Genomic DNA, 26,844 nt, shown 5'->3' on the forward strand with positions numbered 1-26,844 from the left:
TTATCACATTGGCATACCCTTATCAACACATAACCGTGCAACCACCACCTCCAAATTTGTAAAAAAAACAAAACAACAAAAAACAGATTATCAAAAAAACAAATTATCTTCCCGAGCTAGCTAACTGCTAATACTGTTGCGGGCTGTAAATTCCTAGCTAGCTCACTAATTAACTTAGCTAGTCCGTAACTGTCTGTGTATCCACATCTAGCTATGTACTTATCAACACATTTTTAAGTGAAAGAATTTGTCCCTATCACAGCGGGTTGAGGTTTCAAAGTCCCCTGACGTGACATACTCCACGAAGAACGGACATCACTATTAAGCTAGCAAAGCGTAGGCATTTGCTGGCTCCAGGGCATCAATAGTTCAAGTCTCAGGAAGTCAACGTTAGTGCATGATGCCATCTTTAGACATCTGCTACATAAGGCATGAATAGAAAAAACATGCTCCTTCTTTTGAACGTTTTATTTACAATTCATAAGAAAGTGGTCAACGTTCTCCCACTAGTTATTGGAAAAAGCTGAGCATCTCATCAGCTCATTTCCTCTACCAAGTTGCTTTTTAACTGGTCTTCGCATACTACACAGTCCTCTGCAGATAAATATATGACTGCTGTCGTTAGTAGCCTTTTGACGCATTTGTTCTCTGGTCAATGTAATGGCACCCATCAAATAGTAAATCTTTTTTTTACAGTTACTATAAATCAACAACAAAATGTAGTAATGTTGCTAGCTAGCCCTAATGTAGATGGGGCACATGCATTTCACAGGCAACAGCAGAAATAGTTTCCTTGTGAAATCAGCGTAGGTACAGTAAAGCGCCAATTTGATGAATTGCTTATGGTTTTGGCTAGATCTCTAAATATCTGCTATGATATATATCCACTTCAAACATAAAATGCCACATGAATATTCCTTGCTGTCAACGCTAGTACTTTGAAAGTTTTGTGCTTCACGCCTGTGAATGGATGAACACTGTATGCCATTAGGGTTGGGCGGTGATACCGTATAACACGGTATTTGAAAATAGCAACTGTGTCCATTTCAATAACGTCATAAAAAATGCGCAATATACACATATATATATATATATATAATAAACGCCTTAAGAGTGTTTGCCCAGCACCACTGTCTGTGTGGTTGAAGATGCTATGAAAGTGATGACAGAACTTTTTGTAAAAAAACAAAAAAACAATTTAGAAGCAGTCATAATCGCGTCCTGTGACTGCTTCTCCTCAGGAAGGATATGCGATTCACAGCACTTGTCTGCCGTAACACGCTCTGCACTTTGTACTGGGGTGAGTGTTGGCAGTGTTTCCCATACATAGTCTAATTTGTCCCACCATAGTCTCATTACGAACTTAACAGTTTTAGCAAGTATTTTCTTATTTAAGTGCATTTTTCAGAGCTGCTCGCGGAAAGTGTTCGGGCAGGTTCACGGAAAGGCCGGAGCTAGTACTTTGGTCCACCTTTCACCAGCCACTGTCCCAAATTCATCATTTGAAATTGCCGGCTCGCTCAAAGCCCTACAATGTGATTTTTAAATCCCACAGTAATACCGTATACCACGGTTAAATTTGAGGACGATTTAACAGTGCCATCTAAAACTAGTTGAATTCAAATCTCCTGATTTCAAGCTGTTAACAGTCAACAATGTCAATAGTCAACACAACGGATTAAAATAGCAATAACAGCATTGATTAGCTCTCTTAGTTTGTATGAGAGAATAAGACAGTCATCCAATGACAGCCAGAACAACCTCCACAAAACAGCTCTGTTGACCCCTGACCCTATACATTAGGGTTGACCCCATTGCCTAAAGCTCATGTTTTTGTATGGACTGACTTGAAGTTATGTCAAGTGAATCCAGCTCAGCTTCAACCCACTGAACTTTAGTTTCCACTATTGTATAAATGGTTATCAGAAGTGTCAGGTTTCATTTGAAGAACATGTACTGTATATGTTGTTGAGGTTTAATGTTTGGTTTGTTAAATATACAGTATTTAACCTAATTTCTTAACAAAATTCCCAAGTTGACAGGAACAACCAATTTAGATTATCTTTTAGTGTGACGTTAAAAAAAAAAAAAAAAAAAAGGTTCTAAAAGATCTTTCATCTAACCTGATGACTAGATTATTATTATTAATATTATTATTATAATGAGTTGATCTCTGAGTTGGAGATCAATGTGAATCAGACATGAACTTAGTTTGAATAAAGCCATGCCATATTGTATAATGCTTAATCATAAAAAGACTAACTGAATTCAACTATGTTACATATTGAGTTTAAGCCCCAAGGTCAACCATGACCTCCGTTCCCTTGTTATACATAGCTCTCCTAGAAAGACTGATCCTGCAAATGAAGAGTTTAATTACAAAATGCTATGTCCATTTGCAACATTTTGGGACATATTACATTTATCATTAAATATTAATTAGGCTACAACCTCAAGAATATAATTATTACTTTAGTAAATAACTTAACATCGCTACTGTGTTTTTAAATCCATCATAAAGGGGATTTGTTTCATGACGGCATACATTTCATAGAAGAGAAAGTAGGCTACATTTTTGGAAATGGTGGATATAACTTTGCAACAAACTCTTCTCATACTAAATAGTACTTTCAACCGGTACCCCACAGGGTACAAATCAGTAGATAGCTCAATAGTAATTTGAATGCTAAGCAGAGCCCTTCATGGCCAGTTCCTGGATGGGAGACCTGAGGTGACAAAACTGTAGGTAGATTTCTGAACAATAGGAGATGCAATTTTTTGGGGGGGAATAATGGATAGACACATTTAAAACCTGACATTGATTGCCACTCAATAATGCAATTAACCCTAACCTTAAAAAAAAGAAGAAAAGATTACAACACATTACATAGCTATGTTGAAAGTAGGTTGATGTAATGACATTAATAATTTCAGCAAGGTCAATAAGAGGTTAAAGCTTCAACCTAAATTCAAGCATAGCAGCATTGGTTAAAAGAGAACATGCAGTAAGCTAATGAATTGTTGCAAATCCAATGACTTTAAAAGGTATGTTTCAGCAGCCTTTCATGTTTAGGTGAAATGTCATCTTGCCCTGATCTGTCCTCATAGGCCAGTAGTGAAAGATTCTCTACTTCTCTCTCGTTATCTACATTGCCACCGCAGCACAGGCTAACAATTAGCAGCCCCGTCTCCAATAGATTAGTAACGTTTAAATTACATGTCAACATTTCAGAGAAACTTGTGTAATTTCTGAATATTGGGGACAGGGCTGTTAACTGTTAGCCCGTGCTGCAGTCGCACAGTAGATAACAGAGAACCTGAGAATCTTCGGTACTGTCCTATGAGGACAACTCACTGTAAGATATTTAATCCAATTAAAATTAAGCTGAACCATCCGTTTAACATGTACTGTAAATGCCACGGCACAATATGTGGAATTTGTAATGTTTGATTTGGACGTTTTAACGTGGAATAGCGAATACAAGAGTTGTGAAGATAATAGGCTTAGTTCTCTTTTGAGAAACTATTGTTTGGGTGCTGGCATTGTAATTTAGCGTTAACTTGGAGACTTGAGATTTCTACCTTAGCGAAAAACCAAAACGCTGACACTGACAATGGAAAGAAATCCCTAAAAAGGAATAGAATGTCAGTCTTGTGTTTCTCTGCCCTCTGTGGCGACACTGAAAATTAAAAGCGTGAATATGGAACGTTTTTTTTAATAGCAGCAAATATGTACATATCCAACCAAAACGTAAAAATGTAATGGCCAGTGCTCAACCTCGACAATTTGATACAATACCTACATTGTTTGTGTCCCATTTCTCCAATTGAATCTCCTTATCTTTTTACGAGCAATTTTCGTAGGCATTTACCCTTAACACACACCGCAACAGTCAACCTCAGCAGCGCGCGTGCGTTTTATTTCGCCGCCCCATTTCGGCGCCCGTGTTAATGGGTTAGAGCAGCCAAATAGCGTGCCGTGGCACGCCATCTAGAGATTAGGACCCTCGCCTATTTTTTCTGTGTGCCATGCGTGTTGCAGGCAAAACTCAATGTACAAAGATAGGACTGGCAGTTGCAGTGGAAGCCGCAACAGTGAGAGCCGCAGCAGTTCCGCCACGCACACGCGCTGCTGAGGTTGACGCTTGCGGTCTGTTTTAGCGGTTAGAGGTTTTTAAAGATACAAATCGTACACCCGGCTCTCTTTTTTTTTGTACAGATCAGCTACATGCATTTTAACAAGCATCCATCTGGAGTCATTGCAGGCAGTGTTGTCATAAAATACTATGTTAATTTATTAAGCCCTAGATTGTGTCCTGTACCCTTTAACCAACCATGATACCCATGTGTTAGTTTCGAGTACCGTTTTTATGAGAAACAACACGCAATGACATGCTCATCTCACTCTCTGTGAGCGCATGGGTAGAAGTTGGTGACTTCGTCTATCTGTGTATATTTTGCATGTGGCACGGTTTGCCTCTACATGTGGCAGTATGAATGTTATTCAAGATACAAATGTAAAAAGAAACTGAAACTGAGGGTGTGTATAAGAGGTAATTATATTACCTCTGAAAGATGGTTTACGGCTCTCCCGTGTGCAAGTGTGTATGTGTATGTGTCTGTGTTTGTAAACGGTCAGTAGGTGTCCAGTGTGCCGTCCCAGAAAAGGCTCTGCACATCCAACATGCCTGCCAGCTCCAGAACGTGCTTCTGTAGAAGGCTGCTCTCCAAAATCTCCTGTTTGGGTAGCTGAGGGTATGACTCCGGGAAGCTCCTGGACTCCTGGCAGGACAGACAGAGAGCAGACTATTACATGTTGCCGCCTAATTACCATAATAAAAGGAGTACCGGTACATTATCCACTGGCGAGACACATTCCGTAGGGAATTTTGTCAGCAATTCCTTAACAGTTGTGGGCTTGCTTAGTTCTACTTTAGCCATTCATGATTTTGTAGCATTTGGTTTGACTTAAAACAATTCATCCTAGTGTTGTCTTTAAACTATTACTGCAGAAAGGAGGAATTTCTAGTGCTGCTTTATTTACACAGCTTTAATGTACAGTGGGGGAAATAAGTATTGAACGCATCAACATTTTGTGAGCCTATTCAAGTGAAATTTGCACAAGACTGTCCATATGTAAATAAAGTTGTGTAATAAAGTGGAATGAAACAGGAAAAAAAGTATTGAACACACTAACTGAAATTAATTCAATACTTAGTGGAGAAGCCTTTGTTTGTAATGACAGCTTCAATGCGCTTTCTGTATGAAGTAACTAATCGGCCGCAGTACTCAGGTGTGATTTTGGGCTATTCCTCTACACAGATTGTCTTTAAATCTTGAAGACTGTGGGCGGCCCTCTTGTGAATCTGGATGTTCAGATGTTTCCACAAATGTTAAATTGGGTTTAAGTCAGGTGATTGACTGGACCATTTCAACAAGTAGATTTTCTCTGAAACCAATTGCGAGTTTCCTTTGCTGTATGCTTTGGATCGTTGTCCTGCGGGAAGGTCCACCCACATCTCATCCTCAGCATCCTGGTGGATGGCAGCAGATTCATCTCAAGAATCTCTCTGTACATGGCTCCATTCATTGTTCCTTCAATGATATGAAGTCTGCCAGTACCACAAGAGGAGAAACAGCCCCACACCATGATACATCCACCTCCAAACTTCACTGTTGGCATAGTGTTATTCAGGTGATGTGCAGTGCCATTTCTCCTCCAAACATGGTGTGTTGTGTGACAGCCAAAAAGTTCAATTTTGGTCTCATCTGACCAGAGTACATGCTCCCAGTAGTTCACTGGCTTGCCCAAATGTTGTTTGGCAAACCTTAAACAAACTTCAACATGTCTTTTTTTCAGTAGTGGAGTCTTGCGGGCTGAGCGTGCACAGAGGCCATGGCGGTGGAGTGCATTGCCTACTGTCCTTTCTGTCACAGTTGTACCAAGTCTTTCTGGAGCTCTTTCCTAGTGGTCCGTGGCTCTTTGGCTACTCTCCTAAGTATCCTTCTGACTCCCTGATCAGAAATCTTGCGAGGAGCTCCTGTGCGTGGCCGGTTGATGGAGTGAAGTTGCTTCCACTTACAGATAATGCTGGAAGATTCAGAAGTCTGTAGCCAATTCCATGTTCATGTTTTGCAACAATCTGGTTGCGAAGGTCGAGAGACAGCTCTTTGCTTTTACCCATCATTAGATGTTTGTTTTGTGGCACCTTGGTAACAAAAAAAACGTTTATAGCCCATCAATATATTCTAACCCAGCTGACATTAATTAGCACAGATTGTCAGTAGAGTTGCCTCCTAATTAGTTATGGTTTTCAGCTGGTTCCTTGCCTTTCCTTGCTCTGGTGGTGTACTGCTTTTTCTTAGTGTGTTCAATACTTTTTTCCTGTTTCATTCCACTTTTTTACACATAACTTTAGTTACATATAGTCTGGATTGTTAAATATATGTCTGGATTGTTTGAGTTAATGCCAAAGTCTAGTGCAAATTTAATTTGAATAGGGTCATTGGAAATACATTTACTGGACAAAATATTGAGTGTTCAATACTTATTTCCCCCACTGTAATGATGATGAGTGTATTAGCAGATCTCAAAATGAAGACATGGAACAAAGGCAAGAGGGCGCTCAGACTATTAGCAGGTGTTCAGCAACTAAGAACCAAGAATGCATAAAAGGACAGTGGTTTACCCGGAAGAGCTTGTGCAGTCTCAGTACAGCTGAGCAGAACACAAAGCGGATCAGCAGCAATCGAAGGAACTCATCGCCGTAGAACTGGAGAAAGGCTTGGTCTGGGAAGACATTTCCAATAGTACTTAGACCTTTTCTCTACTTCCATCTATAAGTCTAATAAAAATTAAATAACTCAAGACAGTCCATGTAACACAACGAGCATCACTGTCTACTGTTTCTACACGGTACTGATCAGATGGAAAGGTTAATAATGCCCAACAAAGCTGTGTGATACCTATGGCTCTGGAGCGTGTGATCATCTGACCGATATCCCGGTACACCTTATGTAGAAACTCTTGGGCCTTCTCCCACAATCCTTCCCTCACGCTGCTCAAACCACACACTGACAGGAAGGCCAGCAGGGGGCAGTAGAGGAAGAGTGTGAAGAGACTACCATGCTGTGATTGATCTGAAGAAAATGAGAGGTGCAAATCATTGATTCATGTTTCAACCAAACGGCTGGCCCCACCACTTGTGTTGGTATCCAGCTGTGGGGGCTGTGAAAATGTGACCGTTCTCAAGAAAAGCACATGACATGCTTTACAAACAAGGAAGTAAAACAACCTTATATATATATATGAGAAGGCAAGACAGCAGTACTAAGCTCATACGGCGTCTCTTCATGGAGACATACTCCGTACAGATACTATACTGAATAGCAGGACAACGCAACATAGCTTTCTTTCTTTGAACACTATCAAATCAAAGTCTCTTGTCGGCCCTAAAATTCTAAAAAAGTATTCATTACTGGATTCAATGGAAATAAGAAGTCTGCTATGTCAGTAAATGAGCATCAATACACAAAGACACTAGAAGACACATTGCACAAGTTCAGAGCCTACAGAAGACTACAAGTACAGCCTAAGAACATACAGTAGTAGATATTTCACAAAGTACCTACAGACATAAATAGTGACCATATAATTGAGACTATAAATAAACTACTCTGGTAATCAAATAAATATTACATTAAAAGCAGTAAGTAGAAGACATAATAACCTGGTATGCTCTTAGGATACACTGAAGGAGACAGAAGGCACACCAGCGGTTGGCCAAAGAGATTTGAGAAATTCTACAAGGAAAGATAAAAATAAAGTCTGAGCATTAACCAAAGTGCTGGTCACATTCTATAGTAAAAAAGAAAGTGCCTACAGTACAACCGCCTCTATCATCATCACTCTTTAACAAACTACAGGTGATGCAGTAATAGACTGGAGATCTTACCACTTTAGATTACACTATTCACTCAGAACAGAATGGATAGCACTGTCATTTCACAGTACAGTGTAACAGGAATGAACATGGTTGAACACAGGCTTAATATTCTCTATTTTGGCTACACCTCCTAAATAACTTGTAAGACCACAGGTAATTATACTGGCACCATTTAATTATTGAATGACATTTTGTCAGTATTTCTAGGCTACTAACTGGTGAGCTTGCTTCTGAGGGGAAAATACATTTAATGCAGTTTGTTTTGATTAAAACGTAACAGTGTAGATTTATTTCAGAAACTACATTGAAGGTATTCAATCATTAGTAGTCACCAGTTTTGTTCACATAAAGATTACATTCATGTACACAACTTAAGGGATAGTTTACTTGCACCTTACAGTCAGATGGTTCCTTACTCTTACTAAGTAGACCATGGGCCAGGAGAAACTGTAATCCATGGTTCAGACTTGTTTAAATAGCCACTACTAACTTCAGCTAACTTTTGCACTCAGATGGACTTGAATAAATGTATTGTGTAATTTGTTTGACATTTCTACACTTGAGCTACCGGTAATTGTAGTTCAACGTGCTTCAACAAAGGGGGTGAATATTGATGCAATCCCGTCTTTTCTACGTTTCTAATTCATTTGAGAAAGATTTTAGACCCTTTATTTCACATTTGTACAATAAATATGACTCCATTCCTGCTCCGTGTTCACACTAAATGGGATGGCAGCTGGTGAAAGGGGGAACAAGTCGGTAACCAATCAAAATGTTCAGACTTTTATTCAGAAATGTTTTAATAAATCTAAACGTTGTTGAAAATCAATGACACACTCACTAGTCAAGCCAACATTTTGCAATGCAATGGATTCGGTGATCAATCCCCACTACTACCTTCTCACCGAATCCATTGCATTGCAATATTTTGGCTTGACTAGCGAGTGTGTCATTGATTTTCAACAACGTTGACATTTATTTGTATTTTTCAGAATAAAAGTCTGAACACTGTTCGGTTGCCGACTTGTTCCCCCTTTCACCAGCTGCCATTACTGATTACCATAGCCAAAGAGAGGTGCAGAGTTGTTATGAATTGTAACCCTCACCGACCTTGTAGGCTGCGCTGTTGGAGGAGTCCACAATGACAAAAAGAGGCTTCCGGGTGAAAGGGAACAGGTCCCCAGGGTGAAGGCTGAGGCACAGATCAGTCATTGTCTGAACATACGCATGACACAAAGAGCAAAAGCCCTTGTCTGACATTTTTAAAGTGTCCTTGTAAATTTGGCAAACAATTCTAATTCAATGCATTTCAATTTCAGGCTTCAATTTCAACAACACTTGAAAGGGAGTCAACACATTCACAAGGCTCTGTATCAGCTACTTCATTCTGCAGCGAGAATAAACTGCCTCCAATAGTCATGCACATACAGTAGCAGGAAATAAAATAAAAATGCTAATGATCTCAGGATTTTGGCCAAATAAAGATCTTTTTCATTTAACCTTTATTTAACCAGAGAGACCCATTGAGGTCCATCATCTAATAGGTGTGACACACTAACACATGTATGGAGGACAAAGCTCTATGGAAGCATGTGTAGGTGTATTTGTATGTGTATGTGTGTGTGTTCTCACCAATGCATCTCTTTCTGGGCCTGGTTCCTCTTCTGCCCCGTCTCCCCGTTCACCACGTCACGGTTGGTGTTGGTGAGGACCCCTCCAAAGTCATACGGCCCTGTAAAGGTAAATAGTTCAGAAATAGTTTATTGTTAAATTATAAACAATTTACAAACAGTTAGTACTCATTTGTTTAGACTGTTCGATATGCACTTGTTGCTTGCTAAAAAGTAAAAAAAAAAAAAAAAAAGAGTGTGACCCAAAAACTCATGGTATTTCAGACAATCTTTAATTTCATTGGATGGTTTAAGGTTTGCACCTAAATGTAAGATGAATAGTGACAATTACCGTATTTTCCGGACTATAAGTCGCGCTTTTTTTCATAGTTTGGCTGGTCCTGCGACTTATAGTCAGGTGCGACTTATATATCAATATATCTATAATTTCATACTGACTGACATGAACCAAGGAGTAAACATTACCGTCTACAGCCGACAGAGGGCGCTCTGGGCTTGTGACAACTATATGCTGCTACTATACCCCTGAAGAAGTGATCTAAAACATTAGCTTGTTGAAGCTAAGCAAACGGTAGCTTGGTGAACTTGCTTACTGGTAACTTGCTTGTTGGACTCGCTGGCTTGTTATGTTCATTTAGCCTATTCAGCTTCCCAGGTATGTTCTTTATGCTATTGTGTTGCTGAATAACTGTCTATGTTAACATACCAGACTTCTATTCAGCCTGTTGTTCTGTGTGCTATTGTGTAGTTGAATAAACTTGCCTTTCCAAATTGGTCTTGGATTTTGTGAAATATATTTCTAAATAAATGCGACTTATAGTCCAGTGCGACTTATATATGTTTTTTTTCTCTTGATGTCGCATTTTTTGACTGCTGCGACTTATACTCCGGAGCGACTTATAGTCCGGAAAATACGGTATTATGTTATTAATTATAATTAATATCGACCGATTATTTTCAGGTTGTACCCAGTGCATTAAGGGCCAATCCCAATTCCCTTTTCTACCCCTATGGCTCGTTTTCGAGTGTCACTCGATTCGAAGGCAAGGCCTTCGAACACGTCACAAGCCCTACCCCTTGAAATCTAAGCCCTATGAATTGGGACAGCCCTTCACGGCGCCTACGTCATCACGCGGTACGGGTGACGCGTTGTGTTGCCGGCGAATTCTCACATCTCGCAATGCCTTCTTCAGCTGTGTTTATTTCTGTTGCGTGTGCTATAAGCATCTATTTTCGTTTGTTATCAACACACTGTAGTGTTTAGACGTTCCTTTTTTTGTCTCTTCCGTCAGCGATGTCTTTTTTGTGGACATCGCAATAATGACAATGAATTTAATGACAATGAATGACTCCAACCAAAACAACCAGTCCATCAGTAGTCATAAAGCGTTGTCCAAAAATCACGTTACCAAGCGCCTTTCTCAGAACAATTCGTCGTCTAGAATCCAAAAATCAATCCATCATAGTGGTGGTCAAAAACGTAGAAAGAGGATCTCTTGGGGACGCGGCCACATTTGCCCGTGAAGGAGAGATGACAAATAAGCGGAAACATTTCTCAGTAGAGTCGAACGGTGATAGATCATCATCCTTTACGCGTATCCTTAACTGTAGTTACATTTCGCGTGTCATATGCCATTAGACATGGAAATATGTCAATGCACGGCTGTCATGCACAAATCAGCTTGTAACGTTAGACACACAGCACATCGGCATGATAACGTTTTGTTGTTGTTGTGCTTGTTATAAAGAAAAGGTCTATAATGCATTGAAATGAATGATACAACCCATTAATAATATTACCTAATAACAACTGCTCGGATTAGATTGCGGGTGGAAATAGGTCAAAATGCGCATCATGTACAAGTCAGACGAACGTTTGATAGATAACTTTACATATGTGTACCATCATCCGCTGTCAAACGCCACAGGTAATAATTGATTTATGACTGTACATCTCTGAAATGCTCGACTGTCATGCAGCGTTGCGTTACTGTAACGTTAGACACAGCACCGACATAAAAGCGATTTTTGGGTTATGCGTGTTATAAATAAAAGGTCTATAATGCATTGTAATGACATTAAACTAAGACAATAAGATGGTTATCATAATTTTTCAAATCTTTATTAATAAGTAATTGCAGAGAATTAAAATGACATTTCCGCATTGAATAGAGCGACATAAGATTTCTGTAGATGATTCGCAATGCATCCTGGTATCAAGGGGTAGCGTACCCCTAGCCCTTCGAAGCTAGTGTGGTCCTGGAATCGCTCGAAACGAAGTAATAGTTAGCCCTCCCCCTTACCCCTAGCCCTCGATGAAATATGAATTGGGACAGCCCTCGCCCTAAACGTGAACGCGCAAATCGAGCCATAGGGGTGAAAACGAAGGGCTAGGGGTGAATTGGGATTGGGCCTAAAAGTTAAAAAGAAAAACAGGGACAAGAATAGAAGTTAGATTTACCTTCATAATCCAAGCGTCCGGTAGGGAAGACCCCAGTAGCTGAGAGATAGACAAGCAGCACACTGTTCGCTGGCAATTCCTATAAAACAATACCACTTCAAAAATCAGCCATTGCATGTCCACATATCCCCTGATTCTGATCCTTGAACATTTGGTTGTTGTGATGTAGCTATAACTCAGATTGAAAAATATTACTTTTGCTTTTAGCAGGTGTGGGGTTGATGAAAAATATGAATACAAGTGAAACATTTATTCAACAAAGTCTAGCATGGCTGAATAAGGCTAGAAGATGAAGGCAGAGCAGACAGGGACCGGCAGCTGGGTACTGACCTTAAATGAGGCTGACAGGAAGGTGTATAGCTGGCTAAATGTGGGCTTGTATAGCAGATATTTATGAGGGTTTTCTCTCTTGGCTGGTTTCTCAATGGGTTCCTGTGAGGAAAATAATTAAATGAAAACAGAGAAAGTTAACCTGCACGTGTCTTTAGAGCAGTGGTGTGTGTATATCTGGGTCTTCTACAGCATTTTCTCTCACCAATATTCCAGGTTTAGATGTCTGTGTGGCCAGGTTGACCGGTTCCCGCTCCAAAGCTTGGAGCATACGAAACATATCGATGGTTAGCTCACTGAACTTCACCTGTCAAAAAAACAAGATACACATTTAGAATTACATATCATTTAGCATTGGTGTGTGACTTGATAGGTCCATATATATTTGGACACAGACATAATCTTTATAATTTTAGCTGTTTACCAAGTTACAGTTATATAATGAATATGGGCTTAAAGTGCAGACTCTCAGCTTTAGGGTAAGGGTATTCATATCCAAATTGAAGGAAGGGTTAAGGAATTACAGCTCATTAATATGTAGCTCCCCCTTTTTCAAGGGACCAAAAGTAATTGGACAATTGACTCAAACGCTGTTTCATAGGCCAGTGTGGGCTATTCCTTCATTATGTATTTATCCATTAAGCAGGTAAAAGGTCTGAGTTGATTCCAAGTGTGGCATTTGCATTTGGAAGATGTTTCTGTATACGCACAACATGCAGTCAACGGCGCTCTCAATGCAAGTGAAACAGGCCATCCTTAGGTTGCAAAGGTGAAGTAAAAAAAAGCACTGGTGAGCTCGGCATCACAAAAAGGTCTGAATGTCCATGGAAGACAAGAGTGGTGGATGATCACAGGATCCTTTACATGGTAATGAAAAACCCAACATCCAGCCAAGTGAAGAACAGTCTCCAGGAGGTAGGCATATCATTATCCAAGTGTACCATAAAGGGAAGACTTCATATGAACAAATACAGAGGGTTCACCACAAGGTGCAAGCCATTCATAAGCCTCAAGAATAGAAAGGCCAGATTAGACTTTGACAAAAAACATCTAAAAAAGCCAGCCCTGTTCTGGAAGAGCATTCTTTGGACAGATGAAACTCAGATCAACCTGTACCAGAATGATGGGAAGAAAAAAGTATGGATAAGGCTTGGAACGGCTCACGATCCGACGCTTACTACATCATCTGTAAAAAACAGTGGAGGCAGTGTGATGACATGGGCATGCCTGGCTTCCAATGGCACTAGGTCACTAGTGTTTATTGATGATGTGACAGAAGACAGAAGGAGACAGATTAATTCTTAAGTGTTTAGGGATATTCTGTCTGCTGATTGGATGGCGCTTCACAATACAGATGGACAATGACCCAAAACATACTGCATAAGCAACCCAGGAGTTTTTTAAGGCAAAGTGAAATATTCTATTCATACAATATTTTTTGTTCAACCCATTGAATTAAAGCTGAAAGTCTGCACTTCAATTACACCTTGATTGTTTCATTTCAAATCTATTGTGGTGGCATACAGAGCCAAAATGGAAATTGTGTCCCTGTCCAAATATTTACAGACCTAACTGTAAATGAATCCTATACATTCAATAACATTATAATACTACAGTGCCTTGCAAAAGTATTCACCCCCCTTGGCTTTTCACCTATTTTATTACATTACAACCTGTAATTTAAACATTTTTTAATCAGAATTTTATTTGATGAATCTGCACAAAATAGTGTTAGTTTACAAATGAAATGAGAAATATATATATTAAAAAAGAATTAAAAAAAATAAAGAACTGAAAATTGGCATGTGCGTATTCACCCCCTTTGTTATGAAGCCCCTAAAAACTTCTGGTGCAACCAATTACCTTCAGAAGTCACATAATTTGTGAAATGAAGTCCACTTGTATGCAATCTAAGTGTCACATGATCTGTCAGTATATACACACCTTTTCTGAAAGGCCCCAGAGGCTGCAACACCTAAGCAAGAGGCACCACCAACCAAACACTGCCATGAAGACCAAGGAACTCTCCAAACAAGTCTGAGACAAAGTTGTTGAGAAGTACAAGTCAGGGTTGGGTTATAAAACATTTTCCAAATCTTTGATGATCCCCAGGAGCACCATCAAATCCATCATAATCAAATGGAAAGAACATGGCACCACAACAAACCTGCCAAGAGAGGGCCGCCCACCAAAACTCACGGACCGGGCAAGGGGGGCATTAATCAGAGAGGCAGCACAGAGACCAAAGGTAACCCTGGAGGAGCTGCAGAGTTCCACAGCAGAGACTGGAGTATCTGTCCATAGGACCATAATTAGCCGTACACTCCATAGAGCTGGGCTTTATCGAAGAGTGGCCAGAAGAAAGCCATTACTTTCAGCTAAAAATAAGAAGGCACGTTTTGAGTTTGCAAAAAGGCATGTCGGAGACTCCCAAAATGTATGGAGGAAGGTGCTCTGGTCAGATGAGACTAAAATGTAACTTTTTGGCCATCAAGGAAAACGCTATGTCTGGCGCACACCCAACACATCCCATCACCCCAAGAACACCATCCCCACAGTGAAACATGGTGGTGGCAGCATCATGCTGTGGGGCTGTTTTTCAGCAACAGGGACTGGGAAACTGGTCCGAGTCGAGGGAAAGATGGATGGTGCTTAATACAGGGATATTCTTGAGCAAAACCTGTACCAGTCTGTAAGTGATTTGAGACTAGGATGGAGGTTCACCTTCCAGCAGGACAACGACCCCAAGCATACTGCTAAAGCATTTTTTTTTATAACCCAACCCTGACTTGTACTTCTCAACAACTTTGTCTCGGACTTGTTTGGAGAGTTCCTTGGTCTTCATGGCAGTGTTTGGTTGGTGGTGCCTCTTGCTTAGGTGTTGCAGCCTCTGGGGCCTTTCAGAAAAGGTGTGTATATACTGACAGATCATGTGACACTTAGATTGCATACAAGTGGACTTCATTTCACTAATTATGTGACTTCTGAAGGTAACTGGTTGCACCAGAAGTTTTTAGGGGCTTCATAACAAAGGGGGTGAATACATATGCACATGCCAATTTTCAGTTCTTTATTTTTTTTAATTCTTTTTTTATATATATATTTCTCATTTCATTTAAAAACTAACACTATTTTGTGCAGATTCATCAAATAAAATTCTGATTAAAAAAATGTTTAAATGTAATGTAATAAAATAGGTAAAAAGCCAAAGGGGGTGAATACTTTTGCAAGGCACTGTATATGGCAGCAGGGCTTGATTTTCTGCTTTTATGCAGGAAGAGGAATGGTCTAGGGGGTGTTTGTGGGCAAGACTTGGACCTGAACCTGACTGGAATTGTCAGCTTTTAGCCACTATGGCCCCAGATTTTAGAACGGCTTGCTGGATGACTTAAGGGTGGTGGATATCTTTAAAAGAAAGCTTAAAACACTGGCTTTTATCTAGTGTTTATCTCAACTTACACTTTTACTCCCATTTCTTATCTTGTATTTTTTGTTTTATTTCTGGTTTTATTGTGTTGTATTTTATTTACTATTGTTTTTATGTTCAGCATTTGGAGTTGCATTCAATATATGACTTGTGCTATATAAATAAAGTTTGATTGATTGAGCATAAGTGTGTGGACACCTGGTTGTTACAGTTGCCGATGATGAGGGCGTCTGCCAGGGTGAGCTGCCCCACCACCATGCCCTGTTCCAGCTGGGGGGTGGTCCCCTCCTGCAGCCGGTTGGACGTGACGATGACAGTGTTGTCATCGTTTAGCACCATCACTGGGTCGGCCTGCTCACAGAACAGACACACAAACATAGGACACTTAAAAAATAACAATAATGTTAACTTTGATGAATAAATGTTCATCAAAGCATCAACAACATAAGCGTCAGGAATTAGAAATCATCATACACATATTAGAAATCATCATATACATATATTTTTAAATGCTTATTCATATGCTTCAATGCTAAGCTGGAACCACCCTAATTAAAATGATGATTGGTGAACATGGTTGAGTCAATGGCATCAGGTTATCCTGCCCGAATCCAATTGAGAATGGCACTGCTTTGGACCAATGACAGCTCTGTCAAGCACTGTGGGCTCTATCATAGGTCCTAAGATTTTGCTTATTTGTGATTGGTAGGAAGGTTTCTGACAGTATCAGTTATGTCTACGGAAACTTCTGATTGTTTCTGTCATCACAAGTTACGTTACTTTTGATTGTAACAGTGATCTTGGGTAGACACTTCGGGGGGGGGTCTGACCTCCACAAAAGCCGCCACCTCCTGTAAGACCAGGTTCCATTCCAACTGGTCCTCTGTGTTGAAGCGCTGCGTGTAGTCCTCGATCTCCTCCGACAGCTCCTAATAAGGGGAAGACAGACATACTTTGAGTTGCATTTCATGTAAGAAAGGTGCTATATAAATAAAGCGTTACTTACATAAGATACTACGCACACACAAATACATATTTATGATGACTTATTTATGAAATGTGGGCATCAGCAGTAGTTGATGAACTAATCTCTAATATGGGTGTGCAAATCTGGTCATACCCACGTCTGTAATCCTATCAGTTCCCAGAGGCTTTCTACTTGTAATCAGATGAAAATTAAACATACTGAAAATGCTCAAATTGATAAACACCAGAATATAAACTAGCTGTGGGTCTAAACTGTCACTCAGAAAACATCAAAAAGTGCCTCATTTATCCTCCTTAAAAAGGCATGATTCACCTGGTTTTGTTATATTTTTCCTTTGTCTTGATTTCAAGGAAGCACAACTTGGAATATATGCAGGCAGACCCTGACCCTGAATTTTGGTTGTCATAGTGACAGCTTAGTCTTCGTACTATTTCTTTTTCCCTGAAGCCGTGCAGTCACTAGAATACCCATTCAGTTAACACTACTCATTGGCATGCTGCCATGAGGTATATCAAACACAGCTTTCTCAAAGCCCACCATTTTGCCCAGCTGCTCACATTCTCCTCACTCATGGGGTGTTGGTCTGTAGCTCATAATACACTTCACTTAAAATTCTCAATAAAGCAATAAATAAATATGATATAAATTAATTAATTCTATAAAACTCTCATGAGCCCTCATCGCACAGCGCACAGTACCCTGTGGGAGAGCCTAACTGAGCACATACCTACCTACCACATACCACATACTGGCTTCCAGTTGAAAAGAGGGTCACTCACATCAGGTTAGGCCTGACACATAAGATAGTACTAAATAATGGCCCAACCTATTTGGCCGACTACTTTAGCCGGTTCAGTGACAGGCACAACTATGCAACCAGAAGAGGGAATACAGACTTTATTTTACCTAAATTCCGAACAGCAATGGGTACTAATACATTTTTATTTATAGCAGCTTCAGAATGGAACAAGCTTCCAGTGGCCCTAAAAAGCTTAGAGGGAGAGGGAAGCTTTAAACGTGCAGTAAAGAACTGGCTAGCCAGTGAAACACGTCATAGGTAGGGAGTGCAGGGAATTTGTGTAACTATCTATGTTTGGTTTTTATCATGTTCTGTACATTTGTTTTATGGCAACTGTCTGTCCTGTCCTCAATCAGGGACCATGATGGAAATAAGCGCTTGCACTCAGTGGCGGATTAAGATGGTCAGTGGCCCTAGGCTACTCCTTTGTGTGAGGGCCCCCCCCCCCCCATACACGAGCCTCCCCAGTGTTCGAGTTATGTGGGAGCCAATGGGAGCAGAGCTCCCATGAAAGCAGTAAAATCATACATCTGTGGGGGTCGCTAATAATACATTACCACAACCATTATTTGATCATCAAAAAAAGTCAATGTAATGAGTATTATTTATATTTATTTATATGATAAATATTCTAAAATAAACACGTTTTCCAAAACGTTTTCTCGAAGAGAAAACCTGGATTCCGCGGGCATAAAGTTGCCTCAGGAATTAATTAAAACTGCCTCGCTGTTTTGTGGGGGGGCCTCAGGATATTTTATTTTTTTAAATAAAAATAAAAAATTGTATCCAATGTTAGGTGGCCGCCGTGGCCCCCTAGTGGTGGTGGCCCTAGGTAAGCCTATGCGTTAATCCGCGCATGCTTGCACTTTATCATGTGTTTTTATTTTTATTTCCACAATAAATCAAATCAAATCCAAATCAAACCTCTCCACACCGCCACCACAACCTGTTACACAAAACAACACACACAGCTCACCTCAACTGACGACAGAAACCACTTTCTCCGAAATTTTAATCAACAGTAGAACTATTACGTGGATGCAGTGCATGCCTGCAGGTGTGTTCCACCTGTGAAGTCAATATGCCTATGATAAATAGGGACTGAGTGCCAGTCATCTTTCCAATTGTTGTTGTTGGATGGGGCTCTATAACTGTTGCGGCGATAGTGGTGAGTTGGACTGGCGATCAGAAGATCATGAGTTCAAATCCCACTTGGGAACACTACCACTAGTGCTGCCTTGAGTAAGGCACGTAGCCCAAAGTTACTCCAGGGAGACTGGTCCCTGTAATCTCTAATTGTAAGTCGCTTTGGATAAAAGCGTCTGCTAAACGGTAAATGTAAATTACTTCAGTGATTAGCCTGGCAAACTGTGAAGAGTTTATTCTACATTTTTTCCTGATTTATGCGTGAACTTTGTATTTAGCTGTATCCTACATCAAATGAAAAAACAATGGTCCAGTTCAGCGTATGTGAAGGTCATATACTGGTGGTCCACCGTTGACACCGTTTGGGACAAAATAAGAGATACACTAACCCAAGATACACATTTTGCCTGCTGCAATGTTACATTAGTTGAACCATAACCTTTGTAATATCATCTTATTTGATGCTACAAACATATTTCTTCACGTATTTTCTATATTTATTTACAGATACGGTATGGTAAAAGACTGATAGGGCTTTCACACCGGCAAAGAACCGTGCCGGTTCGCGTTCGCATTCGGAAACCTCCGAACGTTGGCGCTGTCTGGCGAACAATACACTGGTATGAACGCGGGCTCGTTCGCCAGACAGCGCCAACGTTCGGAGGTTTCCGAACGCAAACACGAACCGGCACGGTTCTTTGCCGGTGTGAAAGCCCCATCAGTAAACCCTGTTCCTAGGTTATTGCGCATAGTGCATATAAGCCTTGAATAACAACGACTCATACCTGGCCTTAGTGAGAGGGAATTTACTGTGTAAAGTATGTCAATAAGGAATTTCAGTTTCTCCCGGTCTTTCTGTTGGGCAAACGAAGGCCAAGTTTGACAAGTTGGTTCACCAGACCCTCTGAGGCTTTGTGCAGAAGTGTAAAGATGGGGGGGGCTCAGGACTTGTTATTTGTTCACCTTCTCTGGTTCCATACCTTGACCAGCACTTTGACCAGGTCCATCTTATTCAGCAGTAAACAGACGACTATGTAGCGGGCGTAATAGCGAAGTTTCTTCACCACCAGCTCAGGCCTGACAGAAAGTGGGGGGGGGGGGGGGGGAAGCAGAGAGGAGCGGTTACTGTCAAAGCAGTACAGCAAACTTCCCAAGTCAAGTGCAGGCACACCCAGTGTTCTCATTGAACGATTGATATTGCTGTCATTGGAAACAAAGGCTTCTCCACCAAGTCATAATTCAGTTAGTGTGTTCAATACTTCCTGTGCCATTCCACTTTATTGCACATTGCTTCCTTTAATGGATTGGAATGTTACAATTTCTTTAGCTGTGTAGGTTTATTGAGTTAATACCAATATCTGGTCGAAACTAGCAATGGAAGTATATTGTCACAAACATTTGCAAGACTTATCAAAATAAGCCTGGATTTTCGTTTAGCGACGTTGATGGAACACCCCCCTGGTAGTAGTAGGAGAAACTCACCTGTCCTCCTTGTTAACCTGATAGTAGTAAGAGCGCTGGCGGATGGCAGAGTAGAAGGAGAACGCCTCGTTCAGGTAACTTGTTTCTGAGGTACGAAGGCTATGACACAAACACATACAGTATTTTCACATCAATGTGCCCATGACGTTTTTTGGTACATTTAAAAGTAAATGAGTACATTTGGACGCCGGACAACATTTCTGTGTTGGACAATTGTGTAACAGTACAGAGCATTTTCTCCACTTTGTGCCAGTGTGGCTTGCGCTGGAATCTATATATCCACTCACCGAACACTTTATTAGGAACACCTGTACACCTTCCCATTCATTCAGGTGGTGTAATGGTGTGGGGAATGTTTTCTTGGCACACTTTGGGCCTGTTAATACCAATACCAATTCCCCCACACCTGGAGTTGATTGAGTGTGTGCTGATGTGGTGTATTGGCAGGAGCCTTACTAGTAGTGGTAATAGAGCTGGCCTATTTTGGACGCCACCTCCCCAATCTGCCATCTCTTCAGGCCGTAACGATTGTCCAGGACCTGCCTGCACACAAGCCAAAGGAGAAGAAGCGTTGGTTTAGAAGTGAACATTGACACACTGATGACAGTATACAGTACACACACATGTGCAAAACTAAACCAAAGAAGTGAGCATGCAAGCACAGTTTTACTACGGTACCAGTTACTACTAGCGCTATCTACGGCAATGCAGATACAGGTAACACAACACAACAACCGGTAAAGTGGCTTTCTGTATGAGAAACCTATTCCAAATCAACAGGGAAAATAGGTGTCATCTCAAACTTTTTCTTTTTTTCATTAATGTGGGATAGAGGGAAGTGGATTTCTATGGATACATGGTAGGTCTCCACAACTATTTTCTTTACTGATTTAGTAATATTGGACAAATTGATTTAGTAACATTAGACAAACTGATTTAGTAATATTAGGCAAACTGATGTAGTAATATTAGGGAAACTGATTTAGTAATATTAGGGAAACTGATTTAGTACCATTAGACAAACTGATTTAGTAATATTAGACAAACTGATTAGTAATAATATTATTAGGAGAACTGATATAGTAACTGATTTAGTAACAACTGATGTAGTAGTGAATTTATCATTCATAAATGTAGACTATATGAGACAGCTACTGGCTGGACCAAGCTCCGGAACTGGGGTGATAGGGCCTTTTCAGCCGCAGCCCCGTCCCTCTGGAACGCCCTCCCCAACCACATCAGACAGGCCAACACCCTGCCAATATTTAAACAGGCCCTCAAAACCCACCTCTTCAAGCTTGCCTTTCACCAGTTAACCCTCTCCCCCTTCCCATGTGTCCCCAGCACTACCTTAATTAGGCCCCTATACTTTATTATTATTATTATTTATTTTTTGTTATTACTACTCGACCTTTTCAGTTTGTAAAGTGTCTGAGTGTCTAGAAAAGCGCTATATAAGTCTAATGTATTATTATTATTATTATTATTATTATTATTATTATTATTATTATTATTATTATTATAGACTGTCAGTCCTTGCATCGACAGCTCAGTCTAAGAGTGGGTAGATTTCTCTAGCCCCTCCCTCAAGTAGGAGATGGCAGGGAGTGGCAGGGGAACTGCTTTGCTGTTTGAATCCCAGATTGTCCCTTTAATTCAAAGAATTAATTGGCACTTGATACGGTGCTTTTAGAAAGGTATTCACCTTAATGCATAATGTTCACATGTTGTTGTTGTTGTTGTCTAAAGAGTTCAAAATTGAAATGCATTATTTCTTTTCATTTAAGCAAAATAACGATATCAACATTTTCTTGCCCTATTCTGTTTTACGCTGCAATGTTATCACCAGCTGTAAAAACTGTCACTCAACAATTTGTGTTTCTTAATAAAGTTTTTGGGACAGATTTTTTGCTTTGTTTAGCCTGTTCATGTTTAGTTTAGCCCCTGTCTAAGAGCTCTCCACCTCCTCTCCTAAGACCTGCTCTCCATGACTGAAAGGTCTCCCGCTGACCTGTGCTGCTGTTGAAACTTCCACAGCTTGGTGTAGACGTCAAAGGTGCGTCCGAAGTAAGACTGCCACTGTTTGTGTCCATACTGAGGAAGATCTCTGTGAGGAAAACAGGGTGCGGGGGGGAAAAAAAAGGAGTGACTACCAAGAAAAGGCAGCAAAAAGAAAAAAGCTAACTACAACTGCCCAATGGATTCCCTATGAGAGACAGATGGTCGCAGTGAGGCCAGAAAATTCTGTTTAGAGCTTGCCTTTCGTGAGACAACCCCCATCTCTAAAAAACGAATATGCTTTGTGGGCTATGAGAGAAGAAAAAGAAAAAGGTCCCAGGGTGAAGACAACATGTAATATCAGAAAATATTAGAAGTTTTGCCAGATGGAGTATAGGTTTCAACGGGGAAACATGCTTTTTGGCACCAGCCTGAGTTCTCCCCATGGCCACATGTTAAATCTGGCTTCAAAATCCCTCTCTCTCAGGACTGCTCCCCTGGTTCCACTAGGCTGACAGACTGGTTTTCATCATCTCATAAGTCGAGTTTCTTTTCTTTTTCCCTGCTGGGCCCTCGTAGAAATAGGCTCTGTTGAAGATTCCCCTTGAGAGCCATTCCTCTCTGCATTGGGCTTTCTGACCATGTTTTTTCCCCCTTTGCCTGAGGAGCAGTGTGTGTGTGTGTGTGTGTGTGTGTGTGTGTGTGTGTGTGTGTGTGTGTGTGTGTGTGTGTGTGTGTGTGTGTGTGTGTGTGTGCGTGCGTGAGTGAGTGAGTGGGCGGACTGGGCAGTATGCAGTGGTGAGTCAGAGGGGTGGTGATATGATGGAATCTGATGGTCTGCCGCCCGTTAGGGCTGGGGCGCAAGTCAAACACTTTGACATTCACTCATTTTGTTCTCCTCCATATAATCCACAAACATTTTCAAGGCCCTGTTGTTATCATTGGAGCGTTGCCATCACAACATATCTGGAGCAAGGGAAGAAAGGAGTGGTTAATGGTGGATGGGGCAGTGAGAACACAGGGTTTAGAATGTGTGAATATATGCAACACAACCAATATACCTATTGGATTAACATATTTTGTCCTACAACATCATCTTTGGCAATCGGCATTGCTTCATAGGTGTTGGAAAGAGGAAGCATTTTGTCTTCTTTTAACTCTATTCTCAAACAGTTTGGATTTGAAATCTAACCATTACTATGGATTCAAAAGAGAGATTATCTACTTTAATTCAATGTTTGTTTTTTCCCCCTCAGATTGTGTTCACCATGTTGACAACATTTTTGTTAAACATGCTACCCCTATTTCAGGGCTCCAAAAGAAAAAAATCATATAATGTCCAAATAAAGTGCTCTCATGTTGAATATTTGGTCAACAATCCTTTGCATGCAATAAACTGCCTGAAGTTTGTGACCCATGAGTGTATATTGGCTTTCAACTTGAAAACCCCCCCTTAGTTGCTATGGCAATGATTGTGGTCATTGTCTTATTGTATGGTGAAGCTCCATCCAACGAATTTAGAGGCATTTACTTGCACTCGAGCAGACAAGATGTTTCTGTACACTTCAGAATACATTCCACAAGCGGTAATTACGGGCGCAATGGTTAACCTCAAATTTGCTACACATCTCTGTTATGGCACTGTCTCAAAGCACACTGACTTTGAGATTGATTAGACTGACAATGACTGACATAGCCCTATTTGCATATGTCATAATTTATGGTAGATATCAATTAAGTATGAACTTGTCCTTCGCAAACTTAGCAGGGACTGGTACAAGCCTACTACTGGGGGCGGCTTTGGCGCAGGAGGTGGTAGAGCTGCCGTCTAATGATCGCAAGGTTGGCAGATGGACGGTTCGAGCCCCGGCTGGCCACATGTCGAAGTGTCCTTGGGCAAGACAACCCCAAATTGCTCCCAGTGAAAATATGGGCGCTAAATTCGGCCGATGCAAAGTAATGGTAAAAAGCAACCATTTTGATAGATGAGGCCAGCGCCATATTGGTGCCATTTTTCCCTTTACCACCAAAGTGGCTGGTCCTAAACTCTTTGACGGGGAAGTCTCGGATCGAGACTAGTAGATATTTTGAATATGAATAATCGAAATCTGTTTCACTTAATGTGCACAATATGCAAACAAATGTTGAGTTTGGGTTAACTAAAGAAGTGGCATAGATGAAGGAGGCTATGTCCTGTTGTATGGTTAGTATGCAGTATACCTGTAGTAATCAGGGCCCAGTTGTTAACTTTTAATCTGCAGCAGAATGATCCAGCTTCTTTTATTGCTATCCAGGATCAGATCTATCTGGCTAGATGATATAATGGCAGATCTATAAGCCAGCTCGATCTGATGCTTGATAGCAAAAAAGAATCAGGATCATTCTGATCTAGATTCAAAATATGTTTTTGAACAACTGGGCCCAGGAAGCAGTGTGGTCGATCTGCCCCTGTCCCCCAGAACCTCCTTCATCTATGCCACTTCTTTAGTTAACCCAAACTCAACATTTGTTTGCATATTGTGTACATTAAGTGAAACAGATTTCGATTATTCATATTCAAAATATCTACTAGTCTCGATCCGAGACTTCCCTGTCAAAGGGTTTAGGACCAGCCACTTTGGTGGTAAAGGGAAAAATGTCACCAACATGGCGCTGGCCTCATCTATCAAAATGGTTGCTTTTTACCATTACTTTGCATCGGCCGAATTTAGCGCCCATATTTTCTTTCTCTCCTTGTACAGTGCATGACACAGTAGAATGCCACGCCAGTCTCTGCTAATTCAGTTTATCACAGGGGAGAGAGGAATGGGGGCTTTCATCACACAAAAGTAATGAAGCAATCAATTTCAACCTCCAAGGCAACCAGTCAGGCAGGCATGGTTGCTGCTGTACACAGGCATATGGGACAGAATGAGAGAGAGAGAGAGAGAAAGAGAGAAAGAGAGAGAGGGAGAGGGGGCAGAGAGGGAGACAGAGAGGGAATGCAAGTGTGAGCGTGAGAGGGAGACAATCCAGCCCGCAGCCAATGACATCCAGCCTAAAAATAGACTACAAATGACTGATTAACTCAAAAACAACCCGTTGGCCGAATGAGAAATGGCAAAAAACATGGAATGAAACAAATCATTTTCCCTTTTCAAGCTGATGTGTGTATGTGTATGCATTGAAAATGAATTTTGCAGAACTGCTAGAATCAAATATTCTCTTCGTCATATTGACGTTGCAGAGACTAACTCAGTACCCTGGTGCCGTTCCCAGGAGCGTTTGGAACAATTCCAGAGTTTGTTTTGCTGTCAGAAGCCCTAAAAACCTGCTACAGGATGTGATTAAGATGCACAGCCTACATGACACCGGCTAGCTCGTTCACGAAAGGCAAAAAGCTTCATGTGACAGAGGCTACCGCATCACGTCACAAGTACTTTATAATACAATCATACAATACCTTTGGTACATTTGTTTGGGCCAGGATATGTTTGAAACTGTAGGCATTTTCATACCATTTAAATGGATGTTTCACTATGTTGACTTGCATATGTCATGTTGTTGATGGCTCCAGAGGTGGGTATTGTGGTATTTAGCTACATCAGGCTGATAGCTCAACTCAGGGATGTAATGGTAAAGAAATGGGGCAGCTACTGCAGCCTCCTACTCTCAAGGGTTAGACCAATTTAGTCTGCACCATGTCAAGGTAAGTACCCTTTTAGGAAGGCTAACCCAGCAATCGAGTTCAACTCAGATTCTCAGCAAATGTGTGTAGCCCACTCTTTCGAAGGTTGATTTGTAGTACATTATCTGCCTAAAAGAAGAAGTCAATACAAACATTGCACAAAAGCAGACCCCCCCCCCCCCCGCCCCAACTACTGTCACCGTCAGACTGACCTCAGGCCATTGAAGAGCTGTTTGGACTTGTCCAGTAGGTAGCAGAAGTCTGTGACTGTCTTCCTCTCACCCAATGGGATGTCATCCTCAGCCCCAGCTCCAGTCATGGCCCCTCCTTCTCACCCCTGACCCCTGTGGTTCAGAGAGGCATGCTTCAGCCCAACACTTACTAAACACATTTATTATTCTTGGACAAGAATTTGGCAGATCACATGACCACAGATCTTCACAGTATGATGACGATAAAATTGATGGATGCAGAGTTTCCACGTGCAAATAACCATTAAATTATGGAGGTGCAGTGCCCCCGCAAGTATTGGGATGGTGAAGCATGTTTTCTTCTTTTCGCTCTATACTGGAAAGGTCTGGATCTGAAATCAAGTTACTATGAGATTCTCAGCTTTTATTTGAGGGTATTTGTAGACATATTGGTTTCACAATTTAGAAATGATAACACTTTATACATATAACACTTATAACACTTATACATATAGTACTGTAGGTTTTTACGAAATATTTAATAGAAAACAGAGTATTCCACTGTAGCCTTGTTCAATGTTCAGTAAGTAAATGAACAGAAGTGTTGTTCAGACATTAACAAATAAAATAAAAAAATAAATATATAAATATATATACAGTATATATATAAACCCCTCAGAAAAAGTTCGGAAATGCTTTTTTGGTTGATTATTCCTCCCCTTTAATAATATCAATTGGTATTGTATTTTATATCGTTGGAAAGCCTGATTAGTCACCT

At 40.7% G+C, this 26,844-nt stretch overlaps 1 protein-coding gene across 1 annotated transcript; it reads right to left on the bottom strand.

Moving 5' to 3' along the window:
- Window positions 1–4,635: 4,635 nt before the first annotated feature.
- On the bottom strand, window positions 4,636–26,194 carry scai (suppressor of cancer cell invasion; the record flags this gene model as incomplete). The annotated part of the gene is made up of 16 exons (XM_080526840.1): window positions 4,636–4,782; window positions 6,690–6,790; window positions 6,967–7,140; window positions 7,731–7,803; window positions 9,057–9,138; window positions 9,579–9,678; window positions 12,039–12,117; window positions 12,369–12,470; window positions 12,574–12,675; window positions 15,994–16,146; window positions 16,626–16,724; window positions 19,709–19,805; window positions 20,211–20,309; window positions 20,667–20,753; window positions 22,222–22,317; window positions 26,088–26,194. The coding sequence occupies 16 exons, from the start codon at window positions 26,192–26,194 to the stop codon at window positions 4,636–4,638; spliced, it is 1,698 nt and encodes a 565-aa protein (XP_080382966.1).
- Window positions 26,195–26,844: the final 650 nt, after the last annotated feature.

The sequence above is a fragment of the Nansenia antarctica genome (assembly GCF_963989245.1).
Source record: "Nansenia antarctica genome assembly, chromosome: 3".
Lineage (NCBI taxonomy): Eukaryota > Metazoa > Chordata > Actinopteri > Argentiniformes > Microstomatidae > Nansenia > Nansenia antarctica.